The sequence below is a fragment of the Anguilla rostrata genome, chromosome 14 (assembly GCF_018555375.3).
Source record: "Anguilla rostrata isolate EN2019 chromosome 14, ASM1855537v3, whole genome shotgun sequence".
Taxonomy (NCBI): Eukaryota; Metazoa; Chordata; class Actinopteri; order Anguilliformes; family Anguillidae; genus Anguilla; species Anguilla rostrata.
Window position 1 is genome coordinate 12,721,558 of NC_057946.1, and position 21,461 is coordinate 12,743,018.

Below are 21,461 nucleotides of genomic sequence, written 5' to 3' on the forward strand. Positions count from 1 at the left end.
AACTAAAATAATGAAGCTGTCAGGTAGACTCATTATAATTAAAAAATGCGGATGAGGACTGAAGTGGACTCTTGGAGGAGATATGTCATCCCTAGCCTTTCCGGTTAGAGAATGCTCACAGCCCTGTGCTTCTTCTAGTGCCTTCTGCGGATCCAGTGGATGGGTCTGTAAGGCTGACTCGGCACACCTCTTCTAAACTTGTCACAGACCGTCTCCTGGGCTCATTCCTTTCTGTCTATTTCAGACAGCCATTTCCTGTTGTCAGGCTAATTAAGTTTTAAATTGCTTTCATTTCTCTTCTCGTGCCCTCTTTCACTTTGCATGAACTTTGCAGTAAATATGACTCCAACTCCCCTCTCACCAAATGTTCCTGCCCACCACCAACAGTCAAGTCAGGAGGTCAGGCTGAGGTTACCTATTATGTCCTGTGGTAGAGGAAGAGACCTTAGAGTCCATGTCCAGGCTTTATTCAGTGCTGGATATTCTTAGCTGCAGTGTGAAAAGCAAGTAAGCAAGTGCAACTAGGTTAACTGAACACTAGACTAAGTTACAAAAACAAGAACAAATCTAACCCAATGAGAGTTAAACTACATTGATTCAGCAAACACAAAGAACCATAGACTCGAGAAACAGAAAAATTAATTGCACCTAATCATGTATTCGAGCTAGGTAAAAATTCTAGAAAAGGTTGGGGTAAAACAGTAGAGGCCGTCTGTAATGCTGGGTCTTCAGTCTGAAGACTGCTACCATTCTGCTGTTTTGACCACCATACTTGTTACACTGATACATCTCAAAACCTTATATAGCTGAAATAATCTGTGAAATAATTTTGGAGCAAGTATTTTTGTCATAGAGAGATGAAAGAAATGTTGTGACATATTTTAAAGTGGAATTAGGAAGTCTGTTCATGTAATAGTATTTTTAAGGATATTTTGCTGCCCAATTTGAAAGACACAAAGTACCATAAAATTAGCATGAAGGCAGGACAAGGCGCTATTCTAAGGGTGATGATTATGTGATGGGAAAGTGATCTAGAGTGGCGGGAAGAACAGTCACAGTGTTCTGTCATGGCTGGTCACCCGCCAGGCCGTCTGAAATGCAAACCGCATCCGTGCCTGTGTTAGAATCCCCCGACTCCTCGACCTCTGCCCGATGTCTTCATCTCATGAATGTCACCGTTTTTTATTTTATTTTTTAATGACTCCTGGGAGAGGGGCAGCGGGTTAATGACTTTGTCCCCGGAACGCCGTTAGCCAGCCTGCGTCAGGACTGACCGACAGCCCAGGCGCGGCTCTACCCTGCACGCTCTGCGACCTTTGTCCCCCTGGTGTCGGGACCCCCTCTCCACGGATTTGCTCTCAAAATGAAAAGCAGCCTGAATTCTGACCGAAGACATAAAGACAGCAAAATTATTTTTGAAGTTTCATTTCCCTTAGCATTGCTCATCTACTCAAGCCATTGTCAGATTTCTATGTGTTAGATGGGTTATTATGAAAGTATAGTCTATAGCTAACATTGGAGTAAATAACCAATGTAAGAAGATGTGAAGTTGCATTTGTGCAGCTTTTTCTATCCTTGTTTTTCCTGTCTTCAGAGTGAGATGTGCTTATTTCTCAGTGGCTATTTTTTGGTTGGGAAACGTGACTCTCGCATGTTTTTCAGAGTTTCTGGCCACTCTATGGGTGAGAGCTTTGTAAACACACGTCCAGAACTATAAAGGCAAAGCTGCATGAAACCAATAATTTATTTTATATTTGCAAAGTAATCTGCAAGATACTCGGGAACTTTTTTTGCCTGCATATTTTTGTATGTATGTATTATCACCACATTATTCCATTACTTTTTATTATAACACTTCTTAAACATACATGTGTGCATGCCTGCATATGCACACATGTGCACACACAATCACCATCAGTCTATATTAGATCTAAACCATTATGTTGCTGGCCAGCAACAGATGTACATACACACACATGCACGCACGCACACACACACGCACACACACGCGCACACACGCGCACGCACTAGTGAACTTGCACACGTTCAACTAGAGGCCCTTTATCTTAATCGTCTTAGAAGGCATATTGGAGCTGCTGGAGTGATCAGCTAAGTATTCCAACTGGCACATGCTGATTGCTTAATTATGCACATTTGCAAGCAAATCACACAACAGAGAGGGAGAAAGCCAGTAATTGTGTACACTACCACCCTTAGAATCGCCTTGCCGCAGCTCTGGCTAGCACTGCCCTGCACACATGAACGGGCAGTCTTCAGTGGGATTTGGCAGTGTTGTTACCTCATTAATTAGCCCTTGAAATATGTTTTTCGTAGCAAATGACATTTCAGACTTACAATTCAATTAAACTAGGGGAACAGCCAAAGCATTTTTACGTGAACAGAAGGAACAGATTATTTAATCTGCAATATCTTTATTTCCTCACTTGTAAAAAGAACATGATGGATGGTAGCTCTATGAGGGTGGTGCTTTTTCATTGCTGTAAGATCAGCTCATTTTGGGCACATTTTGTTTTAAATCATATTTGCAGTTATACTGAGGAACAAAGCGGTATACAGAATGTACAGAATACACAACACATTCACTGTGGAAAATTGCTTCTTTTCTTAAAGAATGAACAGAACTGAATAACAGCTCAATTCATGCAGCATTCTCTGGATCTGTTTGTATAGCACCTCTTAGCCTAGCATGTGCCAAATGGATTGCTCATAGGGGCCTGGGCCAGGAATGTCTCAAAGAGCACTGAGACATTGGTCCTTTGTGAGAGGTGCTATACAAATACAACTGAATTGAATATTGGCTTGCTTCTGACATTACCCTGCCTTATCAAAGACCATAGAGGGTTTGTTTGTTTGTTTGTTTGTTTACTATCATCACATACAAAAGACTTATATCATTAGCAACCCTAGTATTCATCTTTGGTTTTTTAAATGAACTAATTTATCGTACACCTATTAATATAAGTGTAATACTATTTATAAAGGGATGGATGTGTGTTGACAGTCTGTCTTAAAAGCCTAAATATAATACAATAATATGATAACATGTTTTACTTTTGAACTCCAAGTCTAAATTAAGTGGCTGTCTGTAGTACGCAGATGATAGATTTGCAATCAATTAGTAATATTTGGGACTTAATAATAACATCCCAGGTAGCTGTGTCAGGTGTTCTTAGCGATGGAGGATTTTGCTGTCCTCATTTGTGTTTGTGTTCAGTAACAGACTTTCAGGTATACAAGAAGAAAGCCATTCCCCCAACATTTCACTTGCCACTGATAATGCACAATTGCCCTGTGTCGCGCAGAGCATGCCCTGCTGCTCTCCAAGATAAATAATTTGTGCCCCCAGGTTTTAACACTTTATTTGCAGAGTCCCGTCTCATTATTTTTGCTTAAACCCATGAAGACCACAGATGCTGCCCTCACTAAGTGGTGAGGAATTTCACATGGCTACACAGCTCTGAGGCAAACAGCAAAACAAGCGGGGCACATTAGCGTCATGAATGATGGCTAAAGAAATGTCATCATTTGGCACTTATAAGACGTAAAACAGTCTCACATTATGTCTTTTCATGGCACCATTGATTGCTATCTTACAAATGTCCTTGAAAAGCCAGAGTTCTCTTGCTCATTGTCTGTTAATATCAGATTGCCCCCTAAACTGACCCCTCTCTATCTACTCCACCAATCCTCTGTTAGTACAAATAAAATGACTTCTGTGTCAAATTTTCAAAGCATAAATTCAATATGCTGCATGCAGAAGAAATTGAAACTGATTTCATTGGAATTATCTACATTTTTAGTAAAAATAATTGCTTTTGAGGTTGTACAAATGTGTAATGTACAATACAGCATTTAATCAATTTCCGCACTGCTTCTAGTCAGTACTTGTGCGTTATAAACTATTAAATTGCTGAAGCATGTTTTTGTGATTGTCCTGCAGTCTTACTTTTAAATTAGCTTCTCTTGAATAACCAGTGCTGCTTCTCTAGATGCAGCACTTGGGAACAAGCTAATTAATGAATTCCACCCTCAAATAAACCTTGCTACGGTGCTCCAGGGGTATACCGCCCTTACCATTAAAATATCACCTCTCTTGCCACCAAATGTCATCTGCAAATCTTTTCCAAAAGTGAACTATAACCTTGCCCCTTCTCCAGGGAGAGCAGCAGTCTCACACACAGGCATGCTCATCTGGGGCTGATTCTCCGTTAGCACTGGTATGTGCCATTGCCTTCATTAATCCTGTTACAGAGGTACAGCCTGCTATGTTTTGGTTAATAGACCATTCTGAATATTGGGTAGGTTGCGTCAACTCTAGATCGCCAAAGGTGACCCCTGTTACCTCGGTGTTTTTTATTTATTTATTTTTTTATGTAGCACAAGCATACCCAGACTTGGGGAGGTTTTTTCTTTTTCTTTTTTAGCAATCTCTATGTTTTGTTTCATTCAGTTGTTGCAAATGAAACCACCTTAAATGATTGCTTCCAACAGTTTTGGCTTCTGTGTGCTCCGACATCACTCTGCACAATGGCTCCGTCTAACTCCACACAACAATAACTGGAGTTTTACCTCACTATATCGCTCCCTGCTCCCTGCAATCTACCATCTGTGCTGTATAAAAACCATTTACCATCACGCGGAGGTCATTATTGTGAGTCTCACCACTTATTGAACTGTATAAATATAGTACTAATTATACAAGATCACAGTAAGGTGTTAAATGTTTATTAAAGTTACAGTTTGGGGGGGATCAAATGTACTCTTTGAGAGTTGAAATGTACTCTATCAGAGTTGAATCAAAGAATTGGAATGCCAGCTTCTCTGAGCTACTGAAAGCCCTTGCATTTTGAAGTATCCTGTGAGAGCAGGCCCTGTTATTGATTTTCAGGTTGTGCTTCCCGGTCAGGTGCTGGGAGAGGTTTAATGGGTATGGGTGAAAGAGTACAGTCCACGGTCCACTCCTCCGCTGTGGGGAAGGCTTACTGTAGCTTCCTCAGTGCTCATGAGCGTACCATTAAGGGCACAGGCAGACAGGAGTAGGCGTAGCTTCAGTACTGCTGCACATTGTGTTCAGGGGTGAGGTGAGACACTGCCTGTTTAATACAAGAAATCTCCCAGTAGGCTTCTGTGATATCAACTGCTTTGTCCTTTTGGCATCCAATCGGCCAATGTTAAACACCCAAGTTTTTAAGTGTGTATACCCTTTCATGGATCTTATTAGTGTTCTTAACATGTGTCCCAATGAAGGAAGGTTTTGGTCATGCTTCTCTCAAAGTCTAAACCTGAAAACAGTTTTGAGTTGTGTTGAAAATGGTGCAGAATAAGGAAGTGAAGATGATTGTACATGCAGATATGATACGATATAGGTTCTGTGAGCATGTTAAAAACCCTGTCCATTAACATTTTTTCATAACTTGATGTGAAGTTAAATTCCTGTATTTTTTCCATACAAAGAAAAAAAGAAAATTGTGCACTTTAATATAAATGTGAGTCAATGGAAAACAGGCAATCCACAGAGAACCGCAGTTGTAAATTGCATGATTTGGATGCTTGAACATTAAAGAGCCTGTTGAAGTGTATTTGTCTCACCTCCGTTGTAGAAGCGCACCCAGCCTTCGTCGTGCTCTCATGCTTCTGTCCTTCATGTAACGAAAACCGTGTAATGACTTTCCAAGTTGTTTTAGTGAATCCCATGGAACGATTTGTGTTGTTGCACAAAATAACATGAGCTGCACAATTCTGCTGGGGGGTTTATTGACATAATCACTTGAGTACAAGGTGATAAGAAGAAACATGGAAGAAATAAACCAAAGTAATGTTCAGAAACAAGCAAATGTTTAGGTTTTGGCAGAAAGGTTACAGCCTCAATTATGTTTAGGGCCTTTTGAGAATTGTTTTAGAAATTATTACTACAGCAGACATCGACCAGGTAGTCAGAAGTTAATATTTGACTGAGGTGAGGTTAGTTTTTTTATTTCAGGTGAGGAAGTAATTGTGAAACGTTTTTGATAAAGATTAAATTATGCACTAACAAACTTTGAGAATTTATGATTGCTTACATTTCTTAGAAGTGAACTGATGTTTCTAAATGTTTCTGCAACAGGAATGCCTCTACCTGACATCTTACTATACCAGGACAAATTGCACCATGTGTGTCGCTAATTATAGGGAATAGTATTGAGTTTTGGTATGTGTAGTATTCATTTGAATTGTGTGTGCTCCTGGTTGCCATATTTTGAGATGGCATGATCACAGCAAGCATCAGTTGTATAGCTCGGATACACTGCTGTGTCAAATAATAATAATCAAACAACATTGTTATCGTTACTTTGACCAAGTAAACATTACTTTACTGTAGCTCCATGTCCATTAACTTGACCTCTATGGACAAACATTGCAAAAGAAGGAAAAATCACAAACGCCAGCAGGCTAATTGAAAGCTTGGTTATTTTAACCTAAACATTTCTGTATCTGCTAAATACATCATGCTCTTATCACAAAAAAATCATAATGTACAAAATTAAATTTGAAACAGAACAAACGTGTTACAGTGAAACAAGATGATGTACTGTATTAACAAGCGAGGTGACATTTGGTCGCATTTTGATTGCAATATGTTCTCCAGGCGATTCATCTTTAAATAGCTGACAAATCAGATACATATCAGGGAACCCATAGAGACGAAATGTGACTTGGATCAAAGAATGAATATTTGGAAGGATTTCTTTTTTTAAATAATGATCTCGACAGGCCTGTCTCTCTGCAGCCTCTCGTCCTACTGCACCATTTCAAGCATCAGAATTCACCAGGCCCCCACTGAAAGCTGGTAATCACCGTAATTACTGGACAGATATGCTGGTGTATTCAAATTTAATTTACTCATTAAAATTTAAGACCCTGACAATATGCATATTCATTTTGTATTGTACCTGGTACACAGTCTGTAAAATGTTTCTCATAGGGAGATAAAAATTTTTTTTAAAAAAAATTAACTGTGATCAATGCTCAAAGCTCATCAATGAATGTATAGAACATGTCAGATAAAACATATTATTCAGCTAATTGTATTAAGAGCAGAAATGGATAAAGCTCTCTTTGACCAGGTGTTATACTTTTAAGTACTTGAAATGTGTTGCATACTTAATTGATGATTTAATACTAATGTTATGATTAATCAGGTTTTTAAGACATACTGAGTTCTGCTCTTTTTATTTATTTATTTATTTATTTGAGTAATTGGTGCTCCACTGCTTGTTTGCACTTTATGCTAATTGACATCCAGAAATTAGCATAAAGTATCTAGAAATTCCTTGTATGTCAAGATGTTTTCAGCTTTCACTCAGGTTTCACTCTTCATGAGATAGCTGAAAGGAGAAGGGCTTGAGAGAACTCTGGTGTGTAATAATAATAATTAATATTCATTAAAATAAAAGAGAGAGAGCATGCAAGTGAGAGTTGTTGCTAGGCTGCCATATGTTCTACAATATGTCAGTAGAACCAAAGTTATGAGACACCTAAGTGGTTTCAGGAAATCTCACAGATTGTTTATAATTATTTAATCTGGTAAAAAAAAATTAGTCCTTTTAGAAGCCAGAAGATTGATCTCTGTGAATTGCAAATATATGGATCCAAATAACGGCGTGTTTTTACTGGCACAAATCCTTAATGCATGTGTTCACTTCTCTCCTCAGAAACACAGCTTGGCAAATTAATTTGTAGTGATTACATTGTGAGGAAAAAACTACCACTAAAGTTTACTTTTTAAGTCAAATGATAAATTGTGATTGAATCTGGGCCAACGTGTTTAATGGCATTGGCTGCTGTCAGATGAGATCTTGGTCTAAACACCTTAGTTTTGTGTGTATGATTCAGTATTCACAGCATCTGACAGCAAAGAGGTGATGCTTCACTCATCGGGGCAGAGGAGTTGACTTCTTCTGAACTTTTAGAATGAGCCCCAATTAGCCTGAATGTGCATATCGACTCAACCCTGTAAAGATGGCACATTATATATGCAAGCCTTATCGTATCTGACTGCCAGTTGTGAGCCGTGGTTGCTTCTGATCACCGACTCATCAGATCTGAGGCCTTCCTGGGATTTTATAAAGCTGTAGTGGTCCGAGGGGGAGAGCTTGTTGGTAAATAATTTGTGCTGTAGATACACTCTCAGCAGATTTGCAGTGCGGGGCTGGGTCAGTGACATACAGATGAGGAGATAAAATCAGATTTATCATGCCTTAGCTCCCAGCAAAAACGGGTGAAATTGTGAATGAACGCCATGTCGAGCGGAGAAGGACGTAAAAGAACTGACGCAGTGGCAGGCTGTAATAATCTGAAGCGTAGCTTTTTTCCCCCTCTTTGCCTTCAAATCACGCAGTTCACTGAAGCAAAATCTATTATGGGATGCGGTTTCTCGGCGCTGACCTTGTAAATGGATTTAGATTTTATGCCTTGATGTACTCAACCCGTAAGTGCGGAAAAGTGAAGGGCTCTTTCGGTTTGTTCCAACACTCATCCGAACCTCTGGTCTGTAGTTCCAAATTGCTGGGTGCCTGTCAATATCGCTATAGTCTCTTGGCATATGTGCATGTAGAATGGCAATATATGAGAAGCCAATGAGTCAGTGCTTTTAGTATTGTAACTTTACATGAAAAGTTGAACTGGGCTTAGGGGCAACAAAATACATCTAATCCCATTATTAATTGTTTATTGTGTCAATGCCAACATCTGTTGCCATTAGAGGATACCAACAAAAACTTGTGCAGAATCACTCGTTCAATTTGTGTCAATGCCTTTTAAAACGACACTTGCAATAACCTCACCACAGAAAAAAAAAAAATTCCTGCAGAAGGAAATTACTGTGTTGATTTGCCAGAAAGTTAAATCATTCAAAATTTTTGCTTAAAAGATTTTGTTAAACACATATTTTAGTGAGCTTTCCCATAGTTGGTATGTATTTGTGTAGCCTGTTATTTTCATAGCCTAATTTATATCATCGGTTCAAGGTGCAGTTTCCCATTGTGTTTGTACAGGCCCCTCAGGCAATGTTGGAGTGTTGGAGCACCACATTCCTGCGGCCTGAAACCACAACACTATCTCTTCTGCAGGTTTATATGATACCAGGATTAATCATACGATACGTGAAAAACCTCTCTCTCACCAGTTTCCTAGAAAAGTGCGTGTGATCAAAGACTTTTGGAATCAGAAGACGTTTGTTAACACTGCAGCCATGAAAGCCCATTGTATCTGTTTCTCAGGTGTTTAGAAAGAATCAGCTGCAGCTTTGCATGTCGAACATTTCAACATTGAGCAATATCCTGCAGTAAACTGACCAACGCACTATAAATTCCATTTTTTTTATTCTCAGGGACTAGTGATCCTCATATTGGACACAAGATATAAAAAAATGCTTTCCGCTGTTGTTGCTGCTGTTTGTTTGTTTGCGTTTTCCCCTTACAAACGCAGTTTGGTGAGTTCAGTGAACACCAACATGTCTTGGAAAACTGCTTCCAAAGAAACAAGACCAGGTTAAAACCTAGTATATGGCTGTACCTAACACACATGATCCGGCCGACCAATGGTGTAACTTCATCACTCACTCAGTCAGTCACAGACATTCGCGTTTGTCGAGCTGGCCCCGCTGTTGCGGTCCAGCCAAAAATAGGGCTGCTTTTATTCGCCAGCACTTTGATTGGCAATGTTGTTTTTGGCGTATTTGGTCCTGGTGGAATATTCAGAAGGCATATTGGGACATGAAGGTGCTTTTTTAAGCTGAAGAAAAAATAAGATAAAAAGTAAATGGCCTTTTGGCAGGGTCATATTGTCGAAATTCTGCGTACGCTCTGTGATTTTTTTTTTTAAATACCTATTTCAATTTCAATATTAACAGTGGCCTTTGCTCTTAGTTATTCACCAAAACCACAGGGTACATTTAAAGGGCACCTGGATTTAACAATAGTCCATTAACCTGACACAATGGATGGTTTCTGTACAACTAGCACACCCCACAACCAGAAGTGAAATGAAATAAACTCTGTGGAATAGATTACACACCTGGTACGGAGGTTATTCAGCGTTAATCCGCATGCCATATTGCACAGTAGGCTTTTCACCTGAGCACTTAAGCACTTCATTCAATTAATTACTTCCTGAATTGACCCAGCTGAACCGCTCCTTCCAGTTGCAAAGAGAGGAGGTCGTTTGAGCAGAGCTGTAATATATGCTGGCAGGGACATCTCTCCTGTCATTGCACGCAAGCAGTGCAGAAAAAAAATGACATCCATGGCATGCCGTGACAACAGATAATGTTCTGTGTAAGATGTATCCTATTTTAAAGCACATATTTTATGGCTAAAGACAATTCTGTAAAAATAAATAAAATAAAATAAACAAATAAAAAGAAAAGGGGGTTTAGAAGAGCTTTTCTAGTCTGTTAGCCATTTTATCACGGACGGCAGATCACAGGGTGTCGTTTATCCCTCGTTGTTGCAACACAAGAAGCGGAGCATGGCGAGTGATTTCTCTCGCCTCCGTTGAGGGTTTAATGGTGGCTGCGCCATTCAGGAGTTGATGGGGCATGGTATGATGCAGTAAGTACATGGGCACTTGGACTATACATAAAAATTGGCCTTGAATGAACTGTATATAATACACAGCCTAGAGTTTAGCCTGCAGGCATTTGTCCCTGGGAAAAAGGGGGGCTAGCGTGTGCAATTTGAGAGTCAAAGGAATCACATGATTTCAGAATGGGAAGTATTGGCCTCTTACTATTCATATATATATATATATATATATATTCATGTGCGTTGTGGGGTTATCATGCTCCTGAATACTGAAACCTACACCCTCAATCTCCCCATGAACCACCCTTCAACACAGTGTGTGTGTGTGTGTGTGTGTGTACTTTTGTGCGTGTATGTTTGTGAAGCTAGCCTTTTAGCACTTACACCACAACTGCGGGCCACAAGGGCCTCTCATTCTCCCTTGACACTTTTTATCTGTGCAAATACATGTGTAATTAATATTTAATTACATCTGAATAGACTGCTTACTCTGCGCTATCACATATATGTACCTACATAATGAGTGCACCATTCTTTATAATATGTAATGCATATATAATTGCATTGGAATACTTAAGACATGCATCCTTGAATAGAAATTATCAAGTGCTATGCACAGATGTAAATGTTTTTGGGGTTCTATATGAAAAGTTTGATATTTAGTACATTGTACGATACTTTAAAACAGTTTTATGCATTTAATGCATGATATACTATACCGCAGTGTGAAACGGATTCATTCTTTCGGCTTTCACCGGGTGAAACGGGCACAGCCATGTCTCCGTGTCCTCAGGAGCATGGAAGATTAATGAGCAGATTAAATGGCGCTGCCACGGGCGTTGATAGGTTGCGGCGAGACTTCAAAGGCATGCATTTGCCTGTGTGGAAAATGGATTCGGAGCGTTTCGCCGCTAAGTGTGTTCCCCTTTAATGAGCTTATTTCGTCTCGGTTCGGTTCGGCATCAGAAGCCAGGGGGGATCGCGGGGACAGGCCGCTGTGACCGTGACCTGGGACAGCAATTACACCAAAGCCCTTGGCGATGTGCATTTGGGTCTGTGGAGGCTTGGACCTGGATGAGATTACACTTGTTGTGCATTGCAAGTAATCAGAGAGAAAGCTTTGTGGCTCCTCAATGGCCAGGACTCCTCAAAGAGGGATGAATTTCAAGCGTCCCCGTGGTACTGAAATGAAAAGCACCGGATGCAATAACTGTCTGTGTATTTATAATGAATCTGATTGTTGCAAGATGGAAGCATAAGGCTGTGTTGATAGAGTCCTATTATCATTGTGTGACAACAGGAATACAAAGACATTACCTACGGTCTGGACTCAATCAGTATGCAAATTGCTTTCCTTCACAACTGAGAAAGTTAATTTTGATGATTGCTTTAGCTTGCAAAGTTGTGTTTGTGGGAGAAGAAAATAACATGTCGAATTGTGAATCAAAGTTGACTAATATTGATTGAATACAGACCTCTGTTTTGTTTCAAGGCACTGTACAGACCAGGGACAGTTAAACTGGGTTCAAACAGGACACACATTGGTGCCATACCAAAAATTGCATTTACTTGACTAATTTACTTCTGTGACATATCAACTTCCTGTGGTCTATTGTAACCTTGTTTTAGTAACCCAAATCCAGTCCTAGATTCAGTAAATATTTGTAAATACATGGCTGACAATTAGTTCATTTTTGTCTCAGAATGTTCAGTAGAGTAATTTGGTGAGAGCTGAACCTACCAAACTGTTGGTATTGAGAGGCAGTGTAGCAATAATGATTAGAAAATTGAGCATCTACTTAAGCAGGCTCGAGAAAGCACTTCACCTGACTTGCTTATAAAATAAATAAATACCTACAATCTCTTTTAATCCCTTTCTACAAGGGCAGCTATTGAACGTCAGCATAAAATGTAAATGTTATAAAGAAAACAGTTATATTTCACTTTATTGGTTAGTCAAAGTTAAGGACAGAAACTGTTTGAATGCAGGTGACAGACTAGAAAGGCGAAGTCTCAAATCTGAGAGGGAGTGTGCTCTTAAACTTCTAACACTGAATTAGAGGGGTCACATTAAGAAGACTCTAATTTTGACTATAAGGAAGAGAGTTTGCAGACCCTATGGTACTTCTGGGAAGATTGCATAGGACGGGTCTAAAACACAGTTTCCTAACTGTAGTTCTGAGACCACACCATGCTATGCGTACTGCTCCTCCTTCTTTAAGAACTGATATACAGTGCTGTGTCTCCTGTTAGTGCTTTCTTATGAATGTGGATTTATAGAAGTTGTTATAATTATGTCATCATGTACAGTACTTAGTCATAGCACATATTTTTTAGACTCCATTTTCTCATCTCCTGTATTCATCCTGGACTCTACAAGAGATTACATTTAGTAACTGGCTGGATTCTGATAATGTATTACAGCACAAAACACCCATTGTGACATACTGTAAGTGTCCTTGGTGAATTTTACGTTATGGATCAAATGTGAATATTTCAGCTTCATCTGAAGGGTGACAGAACAGTGAGTATAAAAAAAAGGCTGCCTGTCAAATTTGTGGTTATAGCCCCTTAAAAAAAATTGAAGCAAATTCTAGGGGGTGACAGTGAGCTGTGACCGCTCTAACCAGGGCTGTGCAAAATGCAAATGCGTACATTTATTTATTTTCTTTTCAATTGGATTCACTGAGTGATTTTGTTTAGTGGCCGACCTGAAGACGGTCTGATGACTTCTGAAGTGCTATAAACGATGTTCAGCGTAATTTGGTCTCTGTCGTTTGCTTTTATTAGCCAAATGTGGCCATTATTCAGCACACACGTACCTGACTGGCTTTAGATTGCTTCATTTAGATTTGTTCAAATTCAGATTTAGATTTGGTTAATTAATCAAAACTTACCGCTTGGTAGTTCCAATTTTGATGAAGGTTGTCCTCCTTTACACTGCACATCCTTAATCTTCTTTGCCGTATTTTCACTTTTTCTGTACCTGTTCATGACAGCCTGAGTTTATTAGTCTGTTGTATAGACTTTTATATGTCTTTTTATTGTATGATTTAAATGAGAGACCAGAGAGATTTTGTTTATGTAATATACTGATATAATTAGAACTTATTTAGGTTAATAAAAAGGTTTGGCATGCTTTCTAAAGGCATGTCTCTTTAAAACAATACTGCATATGTATGGAACAGCACTGAAAAATTATGCCGTTTTGTTCAAAATCTTTATCTATCCTCAATATTCTATACTGAAAATGTATTTTATCATATTTACTTTTATAAGTCATTCAAGTCTCTTCTGTTTACCTGTCCCTCAGGTTGACTTGCTCATCCCCACCAAGATCACCGGCATCATCACCCAAGGAGCCAAAGATTTTGGACATGTCCAGTTTGTGGGGTCCTACAAACTGGCTTACAGCAATGATGGAGAAAGATGGACTGTTTATCAGGATGAAAAAACAAGGAAAGACAAGGTAAGTCATCTGAGATTAGGGTTTTTTTTATTGGTCTAGTGTCTGCCTGGTAGATGCTTTGCCAGCCAAAGTTTAGCATTAAAGCTATAGATCAGGACCATAGATGCTATGCGCATTCTATACATTACATTACCATTACATTGAGGCATTTAGCAGACACGGTCATCCAAAGTAACTTTAGGGTATTCAGAAGGTTCAGGAAAGCTGGTGCCAGCTCAAAAAGGTCACAACCTATGGTAGTTGCTATACAAAGCTTACTAGAAGTTGTATGTACATAAGTTCAGTCCATCGTTACAGGTGGATGAGTGAGACATGATAATGTTTTGTTTCAAATAGCAAATGGGTTTGGCGATAGCATTTCCAATATAGGATTGGTCGAGATAGTAAAGCCATAGTTAATGTTCAGCATTAAGTTGGACAAGATGGAATTTAAATAGCTGTGTTTTCAGTCTGAGGTGGAAAAGAGACTGCGACTTTGTTGTCCTGATTTATAAGTTGCTCTTATCCAGAGCAGCTTACAAATGTGCTTTGAGGTTTCTGTATATACATATATACCTTGTCTGAGAAGTGTTGTCCATGTACAGAAAGTAATGTGACATTTCAGCTTCAGAACTGGCTAAATCAAGTAATGGCCATGGCATTTTATTTGTGATTGCACCTCCCACTTGAAAAACTAAGCAAAAAGCCTCCAATATTTTGTTGCAATTTAATATAACATTTTCAGCTGGAAATGATACATGGGCATAACCCCCTCTGTGAATAATGCAATCCTTTTACACACTTTCTGAGTCTTTGATACAATATGACGCACTGCTCAAATAAAGTGAGACCAAAGGGCTTTGCTTCACTTCTCACATATTTTATTTTACCTTTACTAGTTTTCCATGTATATTATATATATTATATACCGTCTCGTTGCTTTTGTACAGGCATACATGTTAACTGCAAGGAATGTAACGTAGAATCTGCAGGTAGGTGTAGGTTTTACTGTGTACACCGTTCCACATGGGCCCACACGCTCATGTGATTTATAGGCCATGGTCTATATTAGCGCAGTGACGTAAGTTTACCCTGTTTTTTGTGGGAACAGCATCTTTTTATCTGTGGCGCAGGGTTGCGCTGAGGCAGCTCTGAGGTGATTTCCAGACAAGCTCAGATAACAATTCACATAATAGGCACGAACAATGCACTGCCAGAAATCTGCTTCAGGCGTTTGTGTGAGAACAGCACGTCATTTTAAATCTCATAATGCTGCGGATGTGAACCCTCCTGATACCAAACGTGTAAGCACTTAAATTATATATGCATGCCCATTGTTTCTTTTGACATATGGGAACTCTCATGGTTATACACTGTGAAAAGACAGAAGCTGGTATTCTGAATCAATATTCAAATCCCTGAGAGCCACCAGATAATTTTTTTGTTTTTGAATGTGTGTGTGTGCGCACGCGCGCATGCATGTGTGTATGTGTGTCTGTTTATTGCAACTGTTGTTTTTGATTTTATGATGACCTGCTAACTTTACAATGGCAAGTATCTGGGCATGCAGACATTTCAAAAACACATTAAATCGAACACATACCGTATATTAAAAGCGAAATAATATTTTCTTTATGAATCTAGCAGGTGAACTATCCCTTTAAATGGCAGTTAAATCACAAGGCTGGTGAAACATTTATATGATCCACACATTTTTGGATGACATGTCAATGTAAACTCAAGCTTGCCAATAAACTTTATTTAATCATTTCGGTGAGCCATGCTTCAGAAATTCTCTCATCTTCAGCATGAGAACACTGCGCTTGAAGAGTTTATAATTTCAGCGCACAAGATGATCTTTGGACATGGGCCACTGCATACAGAGTGTAATTTTCTACTCAGCAATCTCAATCTCCCAGTGCTGGAAGGCTTCCACAGACTTGTCAGGGAGGGGGCACAGGCAGGTATCGCAGGGGTATGGCAATGACTGCAATTGCCTTAGCACAACCCCAGGAAACGTCATGGACAAACTTGTCTGAAAGCTGCTTTGGAAATGAGTTTGCCAAAAAATATATTTTAAATAATTGAATAGGTAAATATGTCAAACAGTTTCCAGCAGTTTCCTGTTTTCATCACTGAAAGGTGAGGAGACTACAATTTAAATAACACCCAGGAGGATATATGCAACTAAGAGAAAACTGTTTTGGCCACACCTAGCATGCAAGTATTTAAAATATATATATATAGTTCAGTATCAGATAGGGATAATGTGTACATTTGCCCTTATATCATGGTGTTATCTTTTATATTATATTACGATATTATATGAGAAAATTGCAGTATATTGCTTTTACAGAGTGCATTGTAAGTTCAGCCTAAATTGTCATATGGTTCATTTTCAAAAAGGCGGATTCATTTTCCAGGCAGGTTCATTTTTAAAAAGGCAGATTCACTTTCCAGTAGATACTTCCATATATAAATGTTCAGTGTTATTTTAAACCACTTATTGACTACTTTATTTTCAATTAAATAGCTCAGGGAATTCTGTTAAAAATATGCAAGCAGCCAGGGGAAATTAGAATAGGGACAGCAGCAAGAGTAGGAGGCATAACTGAAATAAAAAATGCCCCCGTCACACAAAAGCCGTGGGACGTCCGCCATCCGAATGCGTTGTGCACTCGCCAGGCTGAAACCTGTCCTCAGAGGAGGGGACCACATGGGCGCAGAGGTTGTTGTCGGGACAACACCAGTTGTATGAGCGGGTGGGGGTGGCAGTCGCCCACAGACTCGCTTTTAGAGACGCACCAAGGTGACGGCGTGGGGTTAATTAGGTGGCTGTCAAGTCTAATGACGAGTGGGGTTGTCTGCAATGACCGTGATGTTTTCAGATTAACCTCTAATGAACCGTTTCCCCTGGACGTCCTCTGATAATCACTCTGAGTGCTACATGGGATGCAGCTCTAGGTTAAGATTAACTTTGATTCCTAGTACTGAATGTTTCCTGGGGCTAGGAGGGGGGTAAGATGGGTTTTCAGGCTCTTGAATCTCCTGTGCCAGTCTTATTCTGTTTTTATGCAGTCCAAATGATGAATCGCTCAAGCGATTTCACACCCATCACTCAAAGGCTCAAACCAGGTTTAAAGTTGAAATTTTTAAAGAAATGTCATACAAAAAATCTAAATCCCATTATTCATGCTCTCTATCTTATCTGAAGACTTAAATAACATTGGCAGTCTCCATCTCATCCGCTGTGTGGTCTCCTGTTTTAAATTGGTCACTGAGAGGTCAATGGAAGAGCATAACAGGTGCAATTTGGAAGTCATCGGGGAGTGACTGGCCCATACAGGTAATGCAGGGCTTAACCACACTTGGTGTAATGCCCCCACCTCCAGGACATTGCCTCTATGTGTTCTTTCATGGCGCTTCATTAGTACCCGATCAATGATTGAGGATGCCACCAGGAATGAAACCATGACAGCCATTGTTTCAGAGACAAGCACAAGGAAAGTCAAATCATTCCATGTTTTGAGCTTCTCTTTGCTTTCGTTCCTCTGTCAGGTCCATTAAGACATTGTAATACACATCGCTTTGTGACGTGTGACAAGCGTGTTTAAAGGCACCAGTCAGTGTGTTTCTTTCACTTGATAATCGCATGAAACCTGTGAGAAATTTGACTCAAGATTCCATCCCCTTGTTGACAGGCTGAAAGAGAAAATTAGATATGCTTGCTTATATTAGCAAAATCCCAGACTCTTTAATTTAGAAAAACAAAAAATCTGCAAGATCACTGGCAGGTGAAAAGACTGAGATTAGAAGACGTGGGCAATTGAGTGAAGGCCAGTCTGAAAGTACTTCAGTTCAGCTCAATCTGAGATATTGTGTATGGTTATTTTTCAGTATGTGTATTCATTTATCATCCCCACCGATGCATATTTTTTCATTCTTTGATGAAACCCCGAGGATGGCTATATTCCGAAACGAGTTAGATTTTACAATTAAGGATTACTTTCTTCTTTTCAGCTCCAAGTGTAGCTTAAATTTTCTAATTCTTGTTGTTGCTGCTGCCTATTCAATGCATTTTGGTAGTTTCATGATGCCCAAGCTATCATTTATTCTGCGTTTTTAAGGCGTAAAGCCATAAGTAGATGCATGATTGTACTAAATGTACTGCATTTTTTGGCTAGAAAAAAAAACTAATATGCAGTGGATGGGAGAGATGGTGAGACAGCAATTTTGATTTACTCAGTTAAATTAGTTGTTCATCAGCACTGCTGTCCTTTTTTGGTCTGACACTGAGGAATAGCCCCTGCCTCAATTTTTGTCAGTCTCTTGCATTTAGATTTTTGTTTCCCCATCTTTATTTATTTTTCCTTATTTTTCTTCCTGTCCTTTGTTTCCCCGAGTCATCTGACTTTTTCCAATTTGTCTCCGAAAACAACAGTGACAGCCGATGGGTCTCTAGGGGCAACGAGGGAGAAGCTCTTGTCATATTTCAATCAACTCTGACTTCGCTTCTTCTCTTGGCCCATTTGTTTGTGCATGCATGTGCATGTGTGTGTGAGTGTGTGCATGAGATTCTGATGTACTTTCTTTCACACCAATAATGCCCTTGTAGGAACTACTTTCTTGTATCATAAAGGTTTCTATAAATCCAGTTAATATTGCTGAAATTGAGGTCAATGCAGAACTGCGGTCAATGTAGAATCTCCTTGTGTGCCCTATGAAAGTTATTTTCCAGGCATTGTGGGTAGTTGTGGATAAATTATTTGCTCCATGCTCCTGCTCAAAGATTGGAATTTGGTTTATTAATTGAAGTTCATGGCTGTGAAATATCTTATTAAATGGGAACTAACACAAAGTGACCTTATTGCTTCATTATCAAGGTTATTTTATATGCATACATATCTAACAATTTGATGGATGAATGAGCTTGTGCCAGTTTGCACATCTTCATGTTAGTTTGTACATCTTGCATGTTAGGAGGCTCAATAATATAGTTATCACAATACAGGTTCCATTTTGTGGCACTGGGTTGGAGCCCTAGCTTCATATCGACACGGTTTGCAGGTTGGAGTCCCTTGTCGGGCACAGTCAATGAATGATTCATCTGTATGAAAGACATACAGTCGATTGCATAAAAAATAGCATAAAACGGTTATTTCAGTAGGTTCTTGGTAGGGATACCCCTCTGAGACCCAGCAGAAAAAAAAGTCTATTTTGATTTTTTTTTTTACATAATACAAGTGTCTTGGATGACAAAGCGTATTGCAATGAAAATGACCGCACTTGCAGCTCATGGTTCAGTGGTATCATTAAATATTTAAAAACTTGGCTGCAGGCTTCACAAAACAAATTGATTTCAGGTAGTTCTGAATCTACCTATGAGATCTCATATAGATGGCTGAAGGTTCAAGAATCACAGAATAGAACATGGGAATGTTGCCAAATATCTGATGAACTGTTTTAGTTTGGTGAGGGGGTACACAAATACTCCACTAGAGGTAGTATCACAGACATTGTACCCCCTACAGTCAGGAAAAACTTTTATACTCAGCTATCATAACGAGATTACAATCTTTGGTAGCTTTAAGACTATTTATTTTTTAATGGCTCATGGATAATGGACCTTAGTTTTTCTGTGATAAATGTGTCAGTTGTCTTCATGTTTTATTTTTGTATTGTATTTGTGAGTTCAAAGAGGTAATGCTACTCTATTCTATCTATTGAGTTTGGTTGATTCGGTTGTTTGTAATGATTGTTGCTGCTTGCTGTACCCAACTTAGTCTGCTGAAGTGCTGCCTCTCTTCCTCCTATCCCCTCTCTGCTCTCCTCCCTGTGGGACCATGATGGAAATAAGCCTTCAGGCTTTATTGTGCTATCTTGACTGAGCAATCGACACTGCTGGGCAGCTCTCAGTAATTTGTCTGTACGTTTGTTTAATGACTTTGGCAAATAAAATAAATCAAGCAAAATAAAATAAATAATATTTTTAAAACTATGTTTTACAGAATATCACTAGTAGTGTCAGCTTCAGCATAGTCGGATGTACAATTCTTGAGATTATGTTCCTACTTGAGATTAGACCCATGTCCCCTACAGGGGATGAAAATGAATTGGGTCTTTGGAGGTTAAGTGAAATAACTGAACAACTGAAGGGAAATTCACTTTGTGCCAATAACTGTATGTCATCGTCACAAATCTAACAAAGAGTTCAAAGTATGAGAACAACATGTGCTCCCTAGCTATTAAGACTACTATGACCGGCTCTGGATATCATATTTTTATTTTTAAATGCAGCCCACAAATGCATTGCATCACACAATACCAATGAAATCCAGCATTTTGACGATTGGCTCGTATCTTTATTCTCCTGCTGTTAGTGCAATATGATTTTGTGCAGCCCGTGTAAAGACCCTAGACAACCGCAGTCACTGGTCTCAGGACGTGGCTTAAAATGAGATTTTTCTTTATTCTTCTTCATTTTTTATCTTCTTCATTTTCTTTAATCAAATGACTAAAATGCTGTGAAACAAATTAGAATAATCTGAATTAATGAAAAATAAAGGAAAATTTGAATCGAAGATAAAAAAAATAAGAGTAATGGGCAAAACAGAGATCTACTCCAATTATTTTTTCCATGTGCTTTCTCTTGAAACAACTAGGTTAATATTATTTCAGGAACACACTTGATTTTCAATAGTCCAACAACGTACTGAATTACTTTTTGAGTAGGAACTGCACGTTAGAGATACGAGTCACTGGGGCCTGTTTATGCTGGGTAATAGATTTGCTCTGACAAGACATTGCCACTCCCACAGGTTCCTCAGCATCATCACTTTGTAATATTATTCACATTCACACACATAAGTACAGACACACATACATATGCACACACACACACACACACACACACACACACACACTTCTTATTTGTTCACTTGGCTGGCTGGGTGTGGGAAACACAGGGCAGTCCCAACTTAAGGCCCTTTTACAGAGCAGTGGGGATCTCATTATGCAGCCTCTTTCTGTCTCACCCAGGATCTAAAATTCATGATCCTTTAACACCAGGCTGATCCCATAGACCACTGCAGTACATAGCATGACCATAACTGCTTCTCTCCACCAACTCTTTCAGTCGGGTTCCTATACCCTTCGCTCCTTATTACAATCTCATATAATCTCACTCCTATTAAGTACTGTGGTGGATTTGGGAATTGTTTCCATGAATACCTAGATGAGAACAATTCTTGTAGCAAAACACTGCCTTGCTATCATCCTCTGCAGTATTATAAAGATATAAGTTTGTTAATTTGTGGAGGAGAATTGGGGGGCATGCTAAACTATGCATTCACTCTGTAGTGTAATTAAGATTGTGGTCACTGGTCATTGAATCAGTACAAAAAGCAACATAATGCTTAAAAAAACAGAGC

General features: G+C 39.2%; 1 protein-coding gene across 5 annotated transcripts in view; it reads left to right on the plus strand.

Annotated features, from left to right (window-relative positions):
- Positions 1–21,461, plus strand: part of edil3b (EGF-like repeats and discoidin I-like domains 3b) — a 111,247-nt gene that overhangs the window by 81,724 nt on the left and 8,062 nt on the right. For all 5 annotated transcript variants that reach the window (XM_064308126.1, XM_064308127.1, XM_064308128.1 and 2 more), the window contains one exon: positions 13,897–14,052. In XM_064308126.1, the coding sequence (XP_064164196.1) occupies positions 13,897–14,052 (156 nt within the window). The remainder of the gene's footprint in view (positions 1–13,896; positions 14,053–21,461) is intronic.